This window comes from Culex pipiens, chromosome 2, assembly GCF_016801865.2.
Source record: "Culex pipiens pallens isolate TS chromosome 2, TS_CPP_V2, whole genome shotgun sequence".
Lineage (NCBI taxonomy): Eukaryota > Metazoa > Arthropoda > Insecta > Diptera > Culicidae > Culex > Culex pipiens.
Genome location: NC_068938.1, coordinates 75,423,508 through 75,440,895, shown reverse-complemented (window position 1 = coordinate 75,440,895; position 17,388 = coordinate 75,423,508). Strand labels below are relative to the sequence as shown.

Below are 17,388 nucleotides of genomic sequence, written 5' to 3'. Positions count from 1 at the left end.
TCCTGAAGGTTAACGATTTTTGCATTTTTCAAAAACCTCATGAGCTCATCGTCAGTTTTCCAGAGAACAACTTTGCTGAAGAGTGCGAGAAGATTTGTTCACTATTTAAAATGTTACAGAACACCGCCGCTGAAAACATCAACTTTTTCTTCACTCTCTTCTGGCAACACTTGCTGCTCCTGCAGAAAAGATTGTGGCAGGCGTCGCGACGCTCATGCAACCAAGCAAGCTGATGGTTGCCAGAAATGCTTGAAGTTTTCAGCGGTCTAAAATTTCTAAGTATTGACGAATTTTTTTTTGTGTGCAAATTTGTGTTTTTTTTTTTTTTTTTTTTTTTGAATTAAATATACTTTATTGAATCTTTCTTATAATAATTACATTTGGTTTACATAATAAGTGGTCAGCTGTGGCTCTTCAGCTTTAGTTTGCTTTTCGTGATTTAAACACTGTTCATTTTCATAACTTTAAAAGTATATGAATTATCATTTTTGTAACACTAGGTACAATGAGAAAAAAAAAATGTTAAGAAAACATAACCTAACCTAAAACTAATTTAAACTTACCATAAACTAAACCAATCCTTGAATCAAGGGGTATTCAGATATAGCACATTTTTCCCTGAATTTCAAACATTTCTCTTGAATCTTCTGATCCAACGTTTTTACTTCTGCTAATTCATGAACCTCACTTGATCTTGTCCAGCCAGGAACATTCAAAACCATTTTGAGTACCTTGTTTTGGACACGCTGGAGCTTCAATTTATGAGTTCTAGCGCAACACTCCCAAACAGGTACTGCATACTCAATAACGGGGTAAATTATTTGTTTGTATACTGCTAACTTATTTTTCAAAGAAAGCTTTGATTTTCTGTTAATTAAAGGGTACAAGCACCTGATGAGAATGCTGCACTTGTTCAATATTTTGTCTACATGATGCCGAAACAAAAGTTTCGAGTCAAGTATGAGACCTAAGTAGACAACTTCCTTTGACCAGGGTATCGAAACATCATTCATTTTTATCAAAACATCATCCTTTGGGACAAATCGGGCCGATTTGGAAAGTGGAAAAATGATGGTTTGAGTTTTGGCTGCATTTATGCGAATTTTCCAGTCGCCAAAGTATTCGGAAAGAACGTCAAGACCCTTCTGAAGACGGCCAACTAAATATCTGGTTATTTTACCCTTATAAATAACGGCAGTGTCATCAGCAAAAAGTGACAACACACCATTACCAGGAAGAGTAGGCAAATCAGATGTAAAAATATTGTACAGAAGTGGGCCAAGAATACTTCCTTGGGGAACCCCAGCATCAATGTTGAATAATCCAGAAGCAATCCCATTCAGAAAAACCTTGAACGATCTCTCCGAAAGATAGTGCTGGATAATTTTGATAAGATACATTGGAAAACCATCATGCCATCAATGCCAAACATTGTCAAAAGCCTTCTCAACATCCAACAAAGCCATAGCAGTTGATTTAGACTCAAGCTTGTTCTGCTTGATGATTTTAGTTACTCTCGTAAGCTGATGAGCAGTATTATGCCCCTTTCGGAAGCCAAACTGCTCATTCAAAATTATATTATTATCGTTGGTAAAATCCAAAAGCCTTGAATAGATGACCTTCTCAAAGAGTTTGGACAGACTACTCAAAAGACTAATGGGACGATAACTTGTTGGCGATGTTGGATCTTTTTGAGGCTTCAAAATTGGTATGACTTTGCCCAGTTTCCAATTGGTGGGGAAGTAACCAAGTTGCAAACATTTATTGAAAATATTGGCTAGATGTTGAAAGAACTGATCACTCTGTTTTTTCAACACTAGATTAAAAATGTTATCAAAGCCTGGAGCTTTCATATTTTTCATTTGTTTAACTGCAACTTTGACTTCCTCACCAGAAACATGGGAATCTGCAGGAAATTCAAAGGTAGAGTCATTGATTGTTGAAATACTATTGGCAACTGATGTTTCTTTACGGCTGGTCATGGAAGCGCCAAGATTATGTGAACTAACAAAATGAAGCCCAAGTGCATTTGCCTTTTCCTCGGATGTAATCAAATGAGAATCCTCAACAATAAGAGGAGGTATAGGCTTTGGTTTGTTTTTAAGAACTTTTGAAAGTTTCCAAAATGGTTTTGAATAATTTCCAAGCTGGCTTACATGTTTTGAAAATTCTTGATTTCTGATATTGTCAAGTCGGTCTTGTATGATTTTGTTCAAATTGTTCACTGAAATCTTTTTGTCATAGTCCCCTGTCCGTTGATATTGTCTCCTATAAACATTCCTAAGTCTAATCAAGTGTTTAGTATCTACGTCAATATCAGTTACCTTAAAATTAACAGGAACCTCCCGAACGTTGGCAGCCTCTGCTTGGTTGATAGCCTGCTGGATCACCTCCAGCGAACGATCAATATCAACAGAAGTTTCCGGGTGTTGATCATAGTCGATGTTGCTGTCTACCACTTGCTGAAACTGCTGCCAGTCAACGTTGTGGTAATCTTTCCGGGTTGGTTGCCGCTGCGGAGTAACGGAAGCTCCAACCTCCACAACCACCGGATAGTGATCAGAACTCAACTCTTCAAACACCTCAGGATGAGCCACGTTCTCAGCCATATTGGTAATGAAGAAGTCGATGATTGAGTGATTCCCAGACCGAGCCACTCTCGTTGGACGATCCGGACTCACAACGTTGTAGTATCCGTTTTGCAGATCGTTGTGCAGAATCACTCCGTTCCGATTCCTCCTGCTGTTGCCCCAAACTTCATGCTTCGCGTTGAGGTCACCAGCGATGATGTACTTTGCGCTCCGCCGTGTCAGCTTCTGGATATCGCCCTTCAGTTTTGCTGCTGAACCATCTCTGGAATTCACCTGACGTGGGCAGTATGCAGCAATGAAGAGTACTGGGCCAACCGAAGTGGGAATTTCCACTCCAACGGCCTCGATGATGTCCAGCTTAAAGTGTGGCAGCCGGCGTGGCTTGAGATCACGATGAACAGCGACAAGCACACCTCCTCCTCCAGAGGCGGTCCTGTCGAGCTGCGTCGCGATCTTGTAGTTTTGCAGATGAACTTTTTCACCGGGCTTCAGATGAGTTTCCGTGATGGCAGCTACGTCGATCTCCTTCTCGCGAAGAAAATCCACCAGCTCTAAATTCTTCCTCCTAATGGAGCAAGCGTTCCAATTCAGCAGCTTGAGGGACCTACGATCCATACTGGATGACGAACGAGGTCAGCACTTCAATCTGCTGGGTCTTGGTTTTGCATCCACGCAGTGCAGCGGACATCTGTTTGAAAATATTGAGGAGTTCGGTTGAGGTGTAAAGATCATTACCATTTTCCTCAACTGCTGGTTCTTGGGTTGGTCTTGGCTCCTGGCTGAAGCCCGGTGGTGGCGGTCTCGGCTCCTGGCTGGAACCCGGCCGTGGATGATTCATCTCAGCTCTCTTCCTGGGATCCAACGGCAACGGTGCCAAGTTCGGGACCTGGCGTCGCGGTTGAAGAGGTGGAAAATTTTGCTCCACCAGGGCTGGAGGAGTTCTACGACGCTGAGGCTGATTCTTCGTCGATGCTTGCTGCCGAATTTTCACGAACTCAGCTCTCTTGGGGCACTTTCGGTCGGTTGACGAGTGCTCACCGTTGCAGTTGAGGCACTTCACCAGCGAATCTTGGATGCACTGGGATGTGATGTGCGCATCGGTACCACATTTGGCGCAACGACGCTTCAGGTGGCAGTTCTTACCTCCGTGCCCGAAACCCAGGCAGTTGAAGCATTGTGTGACGTCACGATGCACTGGTCGGTATCGCTCCCACGACACGATAATGTTGAAAACCGCTCGGATTGCCTTCAGCTCAGGAAGCGTCGTCGATCCCTTAGCCAAATGCAGCAGGTAGAGCTGGTCACGGTACTTGATGTCTTTGTTGCGTCGGCTCATTTTGTGCACGGCCAACACATCCAGTTTCAAAACTTTTAGCTCGGCAGCTAATTCCTCCACTGGCATGTCGTACAGACCTCTGACGACGATTTTGTACGGCTTATCCATGACGACATCATGGGTAAAGTACTCCGCCTCGTTTTCGGTCAAGTAATCCTTGACCAGTTGATAGTGCTGCCTGGATTGCACCAGCACCTTAAATCCGTCCTGACACAGACGAATGTTGCCTAGGACTTTCCCAGACTTGATGAGTTCAACCAGCCCCGCTCGAAAGTCGATCGTTGCTGCTGATTGCCGCACATAAAAAGGAGGCAGTTTCTCCTTTCGCTGTTTCACTTCATTCTCCTTTGCTTCCGCTACCTGGTCCTCGTCAGGCAGTCCAGCAAACTTGTTGTTCTTCAATAGCTGCTCCTCGTGCGACGAAGAGTTCTCCTCCTCCTCATCCATCGGTACAGTACCGTCGCTCTTTTTCGTCTTTTTGCTGTTCGATGTCACTTCCAAAAGCACCTTCCTCTTGGAAATCCCCGGTTTTTGGCCATCAGTTGAGGCCTCAACCTTCCTTTTGGAAATTCCCACTTTTTTGCCTGCTTGAGCCGCAGGTAGGGCAATATTGCCGGCGTTTTGCGCCGGGACGCGACGAGTCATGTTGATTCAGACAACCTTCACCAACGAATGCTCGGATTACAATGAAAAAATTCTTTGCAAATTTGTGTTATTTTTATCAGCACAATGACAGTTGCATAATTGTTAGAAGGTTGGTACCTCGGCTTGGTTTGTTCTAGAGGTCGTATCAAGGTGCTCCGATTTGGTTGAATCTTTCAGCGTTTGTTTGTCTATGCATGAGATGAACTCATGCCAAATATGAGCCCTCTACGACAAAGGGAAGTGGGATAAAACGGGCTTTGAAATTTGAGGTCGAAAAAACATAAAAAATCTTAAAATTGCTCGCATTTCCGTAAAACTTCATCAATTCCAACTCTCTTAGATGCATTCAAAAGGTTTTTTAAAGCACTTCAAAATGAGCCATAGACTTCCAGGATTGGTTTGACTTTTTCTATTAGCTTTTGCAAATTACTGTCAAAAATTGATTTTTTTAAAGCCTTAATATCTTTTTCCAACAGCCTCCAACACCCATACTCTCATAGGTCAAAAGATAGGTAATTTCATGCACTATAAGCCTATGGTATTAACTTTTTGGCCAATCGCAGTTTTTCTCATAGTTTTTAAATTTTTCCAGAACAAACAATTTAAAACGATAGTTTTTGCCCTGTAGGCCAAGAAGACGGCACTTTTTCGTCCCAATTTTGTCATATTCGGAATCCTCGAACAATTTCACGTAAATTAGAAGTAGGGGAAATATACCCATTTTAATCACACTAAGCTGTTTGACCAATTCTCATCACTTTTGCCGTTTTCCACTATTAAATCATCATTTTCAGGTGTATCAACAATGATGAGTTGCTTGCTCACTTTTATTTGAGCTATTTATTACTTTGGAACAGTCAAACACTTGTTATTTAAGCTGTAATTTATGAGCAAAGTGCTGATAGGCCGATAATAGAAATAGGCTGAGAAAGGGTCTAGTTCCTCTATTGGAGTTGTAACGCCTTTTTTAGGAGAACTGAGAAGGGACTATCCATAAACCACGTGGACAGTTTTTTGGAATCTCAGACCTCAGATTGATTTAGGTAAATTGGATTTCGGATAAAGATACGACACGTTCGTAAAAAAACTTCATTTAGCTTTATTCTATGTTTCAAAAATTACATTCATAGTTCGCACTGCCGCATTCGTTCGTCCCATCGCAGATCGCACAAATTCTAGTTAATATTATTTACTGTTCTAGGGTTCATTCATCTGATTTAGGTTTAGTTCATTAAATTAATGTGTCGTTTCCTTCTATTTATACAAACATTTCATGTTTTTTCACGTCTTGATATACGGTCATCTTTTCTTTTTTTATTAACTTTCTTGCGCAAACCGAAAAAGCGGAAACTCTATTAAATTAAAACAACGGATCGGTTCTACGTGATTAAGTGCACGTGCGCGTTAGTTTTTGCGAAATCATGTAGTTAGGAAAACTATTTCAACACGCACCCAGCAACACACTTTCACCATCTGAGGAGAGGAATGTTTTAATGCGCAAATTATGTTTTACTTGTTGGTTGTGGAAGGCATTTGCTGCGTAATTCTTGGAAGTAGTAATACTGAGGTATGAAAGAACCTGTGCTGACATTTCTTTTTTTGCTGAATTTTATTGTGTTGCGTATTGCTTTTTTTTCTGCTCTGTCTAAAATTCTGCTTAAAACTCTGATTCGTCTTTAAATAAACACTCTGGCTAAATAATAAACTAAGCCTAGAAGGAAAAATAAATTGCACACCATCACCTGAATTAAAAGAGAAAGGGAAGAAGAAATAAAAGTAAACCGCTCTTTCACTATCAACTAGGCGCAATCTTCAATCAGATTGAAGGCTGCATAAACTAAGGTTTTAGGGGGCACGTGTAACGATAATGTTGCGTTTCATTTTTTGTACACGACGCAACACAAATTATAAAATTACTAAGCTCTGTTTCCGGCTGATATTGGGCGTTTTTACGTTGTTTTTTTTATTAATTCTGTAAATTTAACCTATTAGTTTCTGGAAACTATCACTTCGATTGTGTTACACTAACGGATCTGCTGTTTCGCTACTGGTAAATGATATTTCTTTTTTTTGCCTTCAGTAGCGTCACACCTTTATTTGCTATGATTTTCTTTTTAATATTCCTATGTACATTTTGGTGAGCAGGAAACTCACCACGAGTTACATGTGAGCAATAATCCCAGAAAGTCGGAAACAGATTTTTATTGCTTTATTTATTTTTTAGTCTTAAACTTATGAGGGTCTTCCCTTAGTCCAAAAGTCATTTAGCCTCATTGGTTTGTTCATCCAGTTTTGGCAGCTGTCCTTACGCAAAATATATGTATCTTGTTAGGGGGTTTCGGATCAATTCGGTGTCTTCAGCAAAGTTGTAGGTAATAAATCATAAGAACATTTCCGAGGAAATAGTAACGTTCTTTAAAAAATCTACTTTTTTTTTGTTTTTTAGGCCGTTGCAAATATTTTTTGAAGTTTATGTCCTTCGACTCTGATCAAAGTCGAAAAAGGGGGCAAAAATGAAAATGTTTAAAAATTGAATTTACGACCCATGGTTTCAACATTTGAATGAAAATAGCGTTTAAAAATGCGTTATACACCTGTCCAGTTGTTTTGCAATCATTAGTTTCCCAAACACCTAAGTAAAAAGAAATATTTTTGCCCCCTGATTTTTTTGACCAATTTTGAAGGGAAGTGTGACATAAACTTTAAAAAATATTTGCAACGGCCTTAACAAAAAAAAAATAATAAGAAAAACTCCCAATAAACCATTGACGAAGAAATAAGAAAAAAAAAAGTTGACCAAAAAAGTGTCCACGTGGTTTTTGGAGGCCTCTTATTATTTTTTAATACATTTTTCTGTTATTGGGATCTGTTATTTTAAGAATTATTTTTTCAAACGTCTCAATAACACAATTTGTTATTTATGTTAAATTACCGCCTCCTTGTGTTGTCATTTTAAGGTTAATATAAACTTCGAAAAATATTTGCAACGGCCTAACATTTTTTTTTTTAAATAGTGAAAGATATATTTTTTTGACCCAAAAAAAACCTGGAGCAGCTAAAACTTAAAAACAATGTATTCAATATCAAAAAAGTTTTCAGTAAAAATTTTAATTAATAAATTTAATTTTGACAACAATGAGAACATTTGTAATACAGTCAAGACCCGATTTTTCGAAGTTTGATTATCCGAAAGTTTGCATGGGACTTCAAATTTTTATTTTTTAACTTACAAATTTGAGTTTTGCGACCCCATTTTAGTCAAATTTGAATAGTTGATTGCCTATAAGGCTTTCTGGGCCAAGTGAAAAAAATTTTTTTCGAGGCGAGTCTGGACTGTACTTCGAAAACATTTTTTTTAAATCGTGCCACCGAGATTTTTTGTCCATGATTATTTATTAAATCATAGCTTGTCTTTTTAGGGCTTCTGCAACAAGCATTAAAAAAAGATTTTTAACGGTTTGTTGAAGATCAATTAAAAAATGTAAACATATTTTTCCATAATTTCGTAGCCGGCCAACCAATATAGGATTGATTGCACACTCACACATGTACTTATATTTTTTTTTGAACGGACAGCTGCCAACATTTCATGAAGACTTTCGTAGACATCTAAAAATGCAAATTGGCTTCTTTCCATAGGACCCCACAAAGTTTTAACCAAATAAAAAAATACAAGTAAAAATCGTTTCCCGCTTATCATGAAAAATTGCTCGTGTAACGTTTTCAAGAGTTGTTTTTTTATTGGAGTGATTTTCGCTTAAATGCAAATGGTCCATGATTTTTTTCTTCTTTCGTTTCAATTTTGTTGTTTTAATTTGTTAAATTTCATGCAACAAACAGGAAAATTCAAAGAGTTTAAATTTCAATTGGAAGAAGTGGATTCAACAGACGTAGTTGGGGGAGGCCTAGTAAAAATTCGTTATTCTACAATTTTTTTTACGGAAAAGAACGAAATTCTCGGTATCAAATTTCGTTTAGATCGTCAGTCAGCTGCACCCGGCATTTTCAGTTAACATTCTTGGGAAAAAATGGAAATAAGAAAAACTGTCACTGCCAACGACCGTCCCACGTTCGACCGGATGGCGCGCTGACAAGGCCGGTATCAATTTCCCGCTTCTTCGCTCTATCTCTGTGTCTAAACGGCATCGCAGAGATATTTATTGATTTGCTTTCCCGGCTTCTCCCGCTACACATGATATGCGTCATATTTTTGTTGCTGTAATTTTCATTCTACTTTCGATTCAGAACGTTAATCGAGCGTCACGAAGTTTGTCTCTTTGCCGGAGTTGCTGTCCGGCAGCGAGGCGCATGTGAGTGAGCCTAATTGGACATTCTTGCACGAGCTTTCACAGTTTGATGCGGTATTCTTTACAAATGGAGCTAAAGAAAAAATAAAAAGGGACGTAAGACTTCCGTAATTAGTATTCAGTGTGTGCTAAATGGTTGTTGGTTGGTATTTACAATGCTAACCTTAGTCCTTCGCCTTTTCTTGCTCTAGCTATAAATTCCTCTTTCATACGACACCGCATTCGCTCCTGTTTTCGCAGAATAAGTTCAACATAAATGGCGCGCGCGGCATTCCGTAATATCGCCCTAATTAATATCTCTTTCTTTCTCTCTCTCTCGGGATGCTCATTTATCCTCACAATAATAAAAAAAAGAAACACGCCTCGCTCTGCTGCTAAACCTGTCTTACACGCTAACTCACCTTACACAGATATAAATCGACTAAAAAACCAAGGGTTCGTTCCGTGCTCCCCGTGCAACATCATTTAGGGGGTCAAGGAGCTTACTAGGAATCACATTTTCATCTTCTCGTCACGGTCGTGGTCGTCGGTTGTCCTCGTCAGTCCTCGATGGCCGTTGGCTGCTGCTGTTGCTGGTCCTCATCCTCCGCCGAGTGACGCGGTCATCATCCGCCGGATTTTATCTGTCCTCGCCGTGGTGGCTGATCCGGTTGTTGTGGCCAGCTTGCCACTTGAACTTGGACTGCATCAGCCACTGCTGGCCGCGCCCGTAGTTGCACGGCCGCAGCAGCGGCGTCGACGGGTCGTCCACGGACGGTCGCGTCAGGCAGTTGCCACTGTTGACGTGCTTGATAGTCTTTTCCTGCAATTGAACAAAAAACTTACACTTGCATGACTCCACGCAAAAACACCCCCTTAAACTAGACCAACCTCTTCATCGTACACCCACTCCTGGTTGCCGCCCATCCCGTGGCACCGGACCAGGTTAACCGGCCCGAGCGCGTTGGACGCGTCCAGACAGTTGTCGTCGGACATGATCTGGTGGCGCTTGGTGTACGCAAACACCTGGTTGCCACCGAGCCCGTGGCAGTAGCTGCTGCCGATCTTCTCGTTCGACTTGCGGCCCATCGTGTCCAGGCAGTTCTGGGACTCCTCGTTGCGGATCTGGGGATATTGTAATATTGGTTTTAAAACTGTAACCTTTAAGATTTTTAGTCAGTACGCAGCTACAAAGAAAAGGGGTCAAGAAGCAACTTTACATAATACAAAATTTCAAATTTTAAGGCGTAGGTTTATGCACTTAGTTATTTTGAAAAACTAATTATTGTAAAACAACTTTATTGCTCCTGTTCGCATAAATGTCCAATATGCATTTTCATCACTTTTGAGTTACTAATGCAGTTTGGTTCAACATCGTGTGTCCTTTCAGAAACTACCTAAAATAAACTTTGTTCTAGAAATCTAGAAGAAATCAATTTTTATTCAAATGTTGAAAACTTCGCTTGTATTTTTTTTTTAAATATTTTTTTATATTTTGGTTTCGGCAGAGTACAGAAACATAAACTTAAAAAAATATTTGCAAAGGTCTTATCATCGCAATAATTTAAATTCCCATTTTTTTAATCTTCGTTTTTTGTACTTTTTGAGACCGAAAAGGGAATCTTTTGAGCCAAAGATTAGTATGGTGAACTTGCCCCACCTTCCCCTACGTCAAAAAAGTTCGCCAAGTGCTTCGAGATTAAAAAAAAACACAGATGTTAGGTCGACAATAGGCACAAAGAAGGTCGTATCCTAGGAGCAATGGACTTAAAATAGGGACAAAAAATGTTTTTGGTTTTACGGGCTTATACAGCGATATAAAATATTTTTATCAAAAAATGTGATTACGTACGAGCATTAGCATTAAAAATATAATGTGTAATATAAGCATGGCTGCCTTTGAAACATCAAATTAAAAGAGCGCTCGGCTAAGTAGGCCAAAAATAGAGACTAATACATTAACCAATTATGCATTCGAATGTGTCTTTAAACTTTTTTGATGAAGTGATTTCAAGTAGGTAAATTTTGAAGAAAATTTTCAAAAAACTTTCGGTTTCGAAAAAAGCGAGATTCTAGAGAAGAACTCTGGATTTTTTTAAATGGTCCGTCCACTAAACTTAATTTGCTGATTTATTGCTATTCAGGTGTTTTTTAACACTCTTAATTTTAAAACTCCAGCATTTATGCCTATTTTAAAACACCGTCTTTTCAGACTTAATCAACTAACTAAACAGCATAAACACAGACCACCCAGAGGAGATGGATGGGAATCGAACGCGGGCTTCTGAGCACACATTAGGGATCGGCAGCCGAAACCGCTAACCACTGCACCACAGCGCCCCCCTTTAAATTATTTTGGGTTTTCATTATATTTTTTTTTATTTTTCATTTTACGATATTAGCCTCATAGTGTTCATAATTTGTGAAAAATATGTTTTTTTCGGTGTCACCGTACTTTTTTAAATGATGATTTCTTGGAAACTATATTGATTTTATTTTCACGACATTTTTCTGAGTTAGGCTTGATTTCAGAATTCAAAAAATCTTTTTCTTCATATCAAAAATCTAGAAAAAAACGTATCTCGGGAGTTTAACTTTAAGCAATAAAAAGTAATGTAAAAAAGCAGGAAATTTTTCTGTATTTCTTTTTTTTAATTTCTGTTTATGACCTCCAAACTTAGACCAAAACCCAAAGTGACAAGATAATAATTTTGGCCGATTTTTGCGTGACATACTTTATGGATTACGCCTAAGGAGCCTTATATTAAAAAACTAATGATGCAAAATGGCTTCTACTGACAAATGGAAAAAGGGATGGACAAAATTTCATTCACATTTAAAAATCCAAACTAAAAAATTTCGGGCAAAATTGCGAAATTCTAGCGTACAACTTAGGGGTAAAAAACTAAAAAATGATTTCAATTTCTCTCAAATACGGATTTTTTTTATTTTATCACGTTTTTCTTCATATTCTAGTTTGGAACATTTATAACACCGACAAATACCTAGGGATTCGCTCATATTTTCATCCAATTCGCCAATTTGCAATACTCATAAAACTTATTTTGCAATACTTTTTTTCAAAAGCTGTTATTGAAGGTGAGGGTGTTGAATTGTCAACAGAAAGTAAATACCCGATGAAATTATATGCTATTAAAAATTGCGATGTACCTGCGATGTACCACAAAGTGGAACCAAAAATCAAATGGCAGTAGTGACTCTGTCTTACTCTGTGGTGGTGCTCTGGTGCACCAAATGAAAAAGACTAAAAAACACTTAAAACCGGTCCAAACTCACAATGTTATTCACAGGGGTTCTTGTCCAAGGTTCAAATGGTAGCAAAACATTTTTTATTTCATAAAATTTTGTGTTTGGTAATTTTTACGGGCTTTCGAAAACAGGTCTTATTTATTTCCCTAAAATTAGCCCATTTTTGTTTACATTTCACACTGTAACTTTGCTTGTGCTTAACCAAATTTGATGAATTTTCGGGAGATGTTAGTATACATTCTACATGAACACCTGCAATTTAAAGCTCCATGAAAAATTGGAGAAACCATGGACGAGAGAGGGTTAGTGTATTTTCCAATATGCTGTTAAAATCCTTCTTTTTCATGTTCAAAATAAACCAAAATGAGACAAAATTATACAATGCGGTACGTGCGCAAGTATTGCTTGTACGTACACGAAAAAGATTGAGGTTAAATTTTGTACCGGCCAGCAAAACAAATGGTGTGCTAGTGTGCGTGAGCTCAGTATTATATAACTCTAATAAATAATGATTTTGATAGTTTGCGTTCCATAAAATATTGAAAAAAAAAAACGAACAAGATTTTTTTCAACATTCGATTTAAGATTTGAAAAGGAGGAAGTATGTACCTTAAAAAAAATTGAAAGAATAATTTAATACAAACCTCGCCCAGGAAGTAGTAATCCAGCGGCATCTGGCTCTCCGGGTAGATGTTCTCCAGGTACCACCGGAAGCTCTTGCACTTTAGCTTCTCGCGAAGTGCCCTCCGTTCGCTGACGTCCCCGGCAGAGGCCTTGCGTGCTCCTAGATTTGAAGACAAGAAAAAAAATACATCCAAGGAAGGTAGAAAAAGAAAGAAAGAATTATGTCAACAATTGATTCGCAAACATCGAGGAAACTGGTGATTTTTTTAAATTTATTTGCTTGGTGAGTGCATTATGATAAAGTGTGTGAGCGAGAGGGGGAAAACAGGCGAAATGTGAGTGTATAAAACAACATGAATACAGAAACACAAATAGAAACAATAAAAATGCACATATGAATATTGACTAGCACACGCTGCGCAAAGGAAGTAAACAAGTTGTAAAGCGGATTTGGCTGCCGGATTGGGAACAAACACGGATTGGGGCCGGGGGGCAGGACAAAAGCTGAACACACTCAATATACAATGTTTGAAAGTGTCAATCACTGACGAGTTACCCCATCAAATGGGTACACACAGTAGTTGCACAGGAAGAAGCGCGATGCGATTATGACAAACAAAAAACAACAATAACAAAAAAAAAGGAAAATTGGAAAAATCACAGTAGACAGTGCATCAGAGTGTTGTAGTAACACTGTTATTTTTTATTTGTATGCAGATTTCCACCGAAAACCAAATGGAACGGGACATATTGCATCTGCAACTCTGCAGAGATAGAGATAGAGGGGATTCGCTCAAATAAATGTGATGACTATGCATTAATGAATAAATAAAATAAAGATTGAAGCGTTAGCGAAAATAAGAGAGCAAAAAAAGTGCAATCGATGGTTCGTGCTTTTTCAGCCAATCGGTGAAATATTGCATTGCTGCGGTATTGTTTTGTTGTTTTGCATCATCCTTGCATATTTATTTGCACTGAGCTTTCAGTTTGAGCGAGGATTTGCAATATTGTTTCCAAGAAGCTTACGTGGTACAGCGAAATATCTAATGGAAGCTTTTGCATGACAAAATATTTTATTTGATTTCAACAAAAAAAAAGATTTTTTTTAATATGTTACCCTCTAATATAAAACAAATTCAATGCAAAAAATATAGAATTTGATGAACCTTGAATTTTAAGCAACATTCTTCACTCGCAGAATCTACATTTTCCCACGTGCGATGCTTAAAATCCAAAATTCAATTCAATTCCGTGTGCCAAACGAAATTACAACAATCTAACTTGACGCGACGCAATTTATTAGATTTACAAGCGCAAAGCTCGGAGAGCAGCACCATGGCACATGTGTGGTAGATGCGGTACTCGCAGGTACCCCCCAAAAGCAGATAGATCCCACGCCAACAGAAAGTGACAACCAAGAGTCACCACCGACGACGACGGTGCCACAAACGACGAAGGAGTGGTCTTTACGGGATTTATTCATCATCACTCAGGACTCAGTCGACTGGCAGACAGAACAGAACAGAACAGAACAGACAGACAGGCAGGATATAGGAATGGGAATGGTTGATGTCAGAATTCAGTTGTCGTTAGTCGACTTTTCCTTTGCTCACACACTAGAAGGGGAGGACAAGCCAGGAAAAACGCAATCACAATCAGCAAGCTGGGAGAATTTAGCCCAGATTAAAGGGAAACTTTAATTTAAAAACAAATTTTCAATCTGAATGGCATTGTTCAGAGGTAATTTATCAAACAGTTTGCAGCAACTAAGAAAACAATCAAGGATTGTGTGGAGAAAAAAAGAAACCTCACAAAATAACCTCAATGAAAATAAATTTCCCAGTTTGTTCGTAAGGGGGAAAGTTGTTCCTGTAGAGGTATTTTTAAACGCGCAACCTTTAAAGAACTGCTAAAAGCTTCCACCACCACAGTTGATGGAGGGAAGTCGTCCGGAAAAATTGAACATCTGTTGAATTAGGAACAGGAAATACGTTGATATGGATGAATGGTGTGGTGTTGGATGAAAAAGGGCAAATATTTGGAATTTAATGGGTCAAGCTTTAAAGAGGATACCTGTAGAGAAAAGAGGAAAACCGGACTTAAGAGACGGTTCAATTATTTTTACATTTTTGTGTTTTACAGAATCTCCAGAGATTTGTCCGCATCTCCAGATGAGCTTAGAACTTTGCAGATCTCAATTTGATCAATCCTAAAATTGCTTCGGAGCAATTCCTCGTCAAATAGGGAATCGGTTGTACAGACATTAAGCCATTTTTGTGTATATGGAGCCCGTTAATGACATTTGAGAAGGGCGTGAGTGTTTTGAATATTTTTGCATTTTGTAACATCGCTGTATCTCGAAGCCGTTGCATCGTATCAAAAAGTGGTCAGAAACAAACTTGTAGAAAATTTGATGGGCTTGCCGAAAAAATACAATGAAAGAAAAAAACACGCCACTTTCATGAGATTTTTTGATATTTAAGTTTAAAAGGCAAATTTGAAGGTGAGCCCACGATATTTTTTCGTTCAAAATTTTTGTGAAAATAGCCTAAGATGTTACAAAAAGACTCACGAAAAATGCAGGATTAAGCAACTCTCCCAAAAAAAATACAAAAATCATTTACTGAAAAAGTTTTTTTTTAAAGTGCTCTAAACGTCAAAGTTTTGAAAAACCGAATACGGGAAACGATTCTCCAGACAATTTTACATAAAAGTCTCCATATTGACCATTGTCCTAAGTCCAATCCTTGTGAAGTTACAGCGGTATTAAAAATAAAAAGGTTCAACAAGTAGGTTTTTTTTTATGGTTTTGGAAATTTCTATATGACAGACTTGATTTTTCAGCCTCGAAAATATTTTTACCGGAAAGCTCGTCCAAATTCCCATAAGATTGTCTTTGGCCACTTTTCAAAATATGTAACTCGTTTTTTTGTGATCCAAGCTAATTACTACCCACTGAGAATTTTGTCTCGAGCCTCGAGTCGATCTGGCTTGAGATCGAGCCTGAATCGAGTCGAAGCTCGAGCCAAAATTCTCAGTGGGTACCATCCACTGAACGACACTAAAAAAAATATTCTGTTTTCAGTTATGAGCAATGTTATTAGCTTATATCTGTAAGCCCATATTTCCAATTGAAATGTGGTCAAAGACATACTTTTAGGACGAGCTTTCCAGTAAAAATATTTTTGAAACTGAAAAATTAAGTCTGTTAGATAGAAATTGCCAAAAACCACCAAAAAACCTATTTTTTAACTTTACAAGGATTGTACTTAGGACAATGGTCAATATGGAGACATTTATGTAAAATTGTCTGGGAATCGATTCCCGTATTCGGTTTTTGAAAATTATAACGTTTAGAGCACGTCAAAAAAACGTTTTCAGTAAATGATTTATGTATTTTTTTTAGGATGCATTTTTTTTTGCATTTTTCGTGAGTCTTTTTGTAACATCTCAGGCTATTTTCACAAAAATTTTGAACGAAAAAATATCGTGGGCTCACCTTCAAATTTCCCTTTTAAACTTAAATATCAAACAATCTCGTAAAAGTGACGTGTTTTTTTCTTTCAGTGTATTTCTTTCGGATTGCCCGTCAAATTTCCTACAAGTTTGCCTCTGACCACTTTTTGATACGGTGCAATGGCTTCGAGATACAGCGATATTTAAATTACGAAATGCAAAAATATTTAAAACACTCACGCCCTTCTCAAATGTCATTATCGAGTGTAACTGGCTCCATACACATAGAAAAAAGAGTTCCCAAAATCGTGAACAAGTGCTCATGAAAATGGGAACCTCGAACAAAGTGTTCAAATCCCATGGTACGATTTTGAAAAACGTACCATGAAATTTGAACAATTTGTTCGTGGTTCCCATATTCATGAACACTTGTTCACGATTTTTGGAACTCTTTTTTCTCCGTGTATACACAAAAATGGATAACATGTCTACAAAGTTTCATTGAAATCGGAGATGATCGAGAAAAGGGTACCTTAAAAATTCCTGATTTGGGCTGGAATTGATCTTCGACTAAATTAGTCGGTGCAATTATTTTCCCTCGTGTACTTCCGAAAAGCGACTCTAGCGGGGACATTTTTGCCACGCAGCAAAAACTTGATAACTTTACTAAAATGTTAGCAAAACCCTTAAAACTATGTAAGGCCGTTGCAAATATTTTTCAAAGGTCATGTGCCCCCCCCCCCTCCCTCCTTCAAAGTTGGTCTGAAAATCAGGGGCAAAACAAAAAATTTTCAAAAACATCAAAATGTCAATAGAAATACAGTATTTGTTCGGTAACTGGGCTGAGAACGTAGCTCAGTCACCGAATGCTGCTCGCTAACTGGGCTGAACGAAAAATAACGAGGGGAACACCGATGCATAATATTTTCCTGATGAAATATAAAAATAAAAGTTAATCAAATTTATTAACGATGTTTACTTTTCATATGTCTTAAATTGTGACTTGAAATGAAATAAAAGTTTGAAAAAAGTTTTTATTATTTATTGAACATGCTTTTGCATCAATTAACCCCTCGGTCATTTCGGTTTGTTTTGGTTTTTTGACGTTTGTCTGCTTTTTAACTGGGCTACGGCCCAGTTATCGAGCGCCCAGTTAAAAAGCAGCCCAGTTAAACAACGC

The 17,388-nt window shown here is 38.3% G+C and overlaps 1 protein-coding gene across 1 annotated transcript in view; it reads right to left on the bottom strand.

The window, feature by feature from the left end:
• Positions 1 to 5,653: 5,653 nt before the first annotated feature.
• LOC120421117 (polypeptide N-acetylgalactosaminyltransferase 5) overlaps positions 5,654 to 17,388 on the bottom strand; it is a 37,279-nt gene continuing 25,544 nt past the window's right edge. The window contains exons 7-9 of the mRNA XM_039584277.2: positions 12,773 to 12,912; positions 9,750 to 9,983; positions 5,654 to 9,681 (exon numbers count right to left, since the gene is read on the bottom strand). Coding sequence (XP_039440211.2) covers positions 9,499 to 9,681; positions 9,750 to 9,983; positions 12,773 to 12,912 — 557 coding nt within the window. The 3' untranslated portion in view covers positions 5,654 to 9,498. The remainder of the gene's footprint in view (positions 9,682 to 9,749; positions 9,984 to 12,772; positions 12,913 to 17,388) is intronic.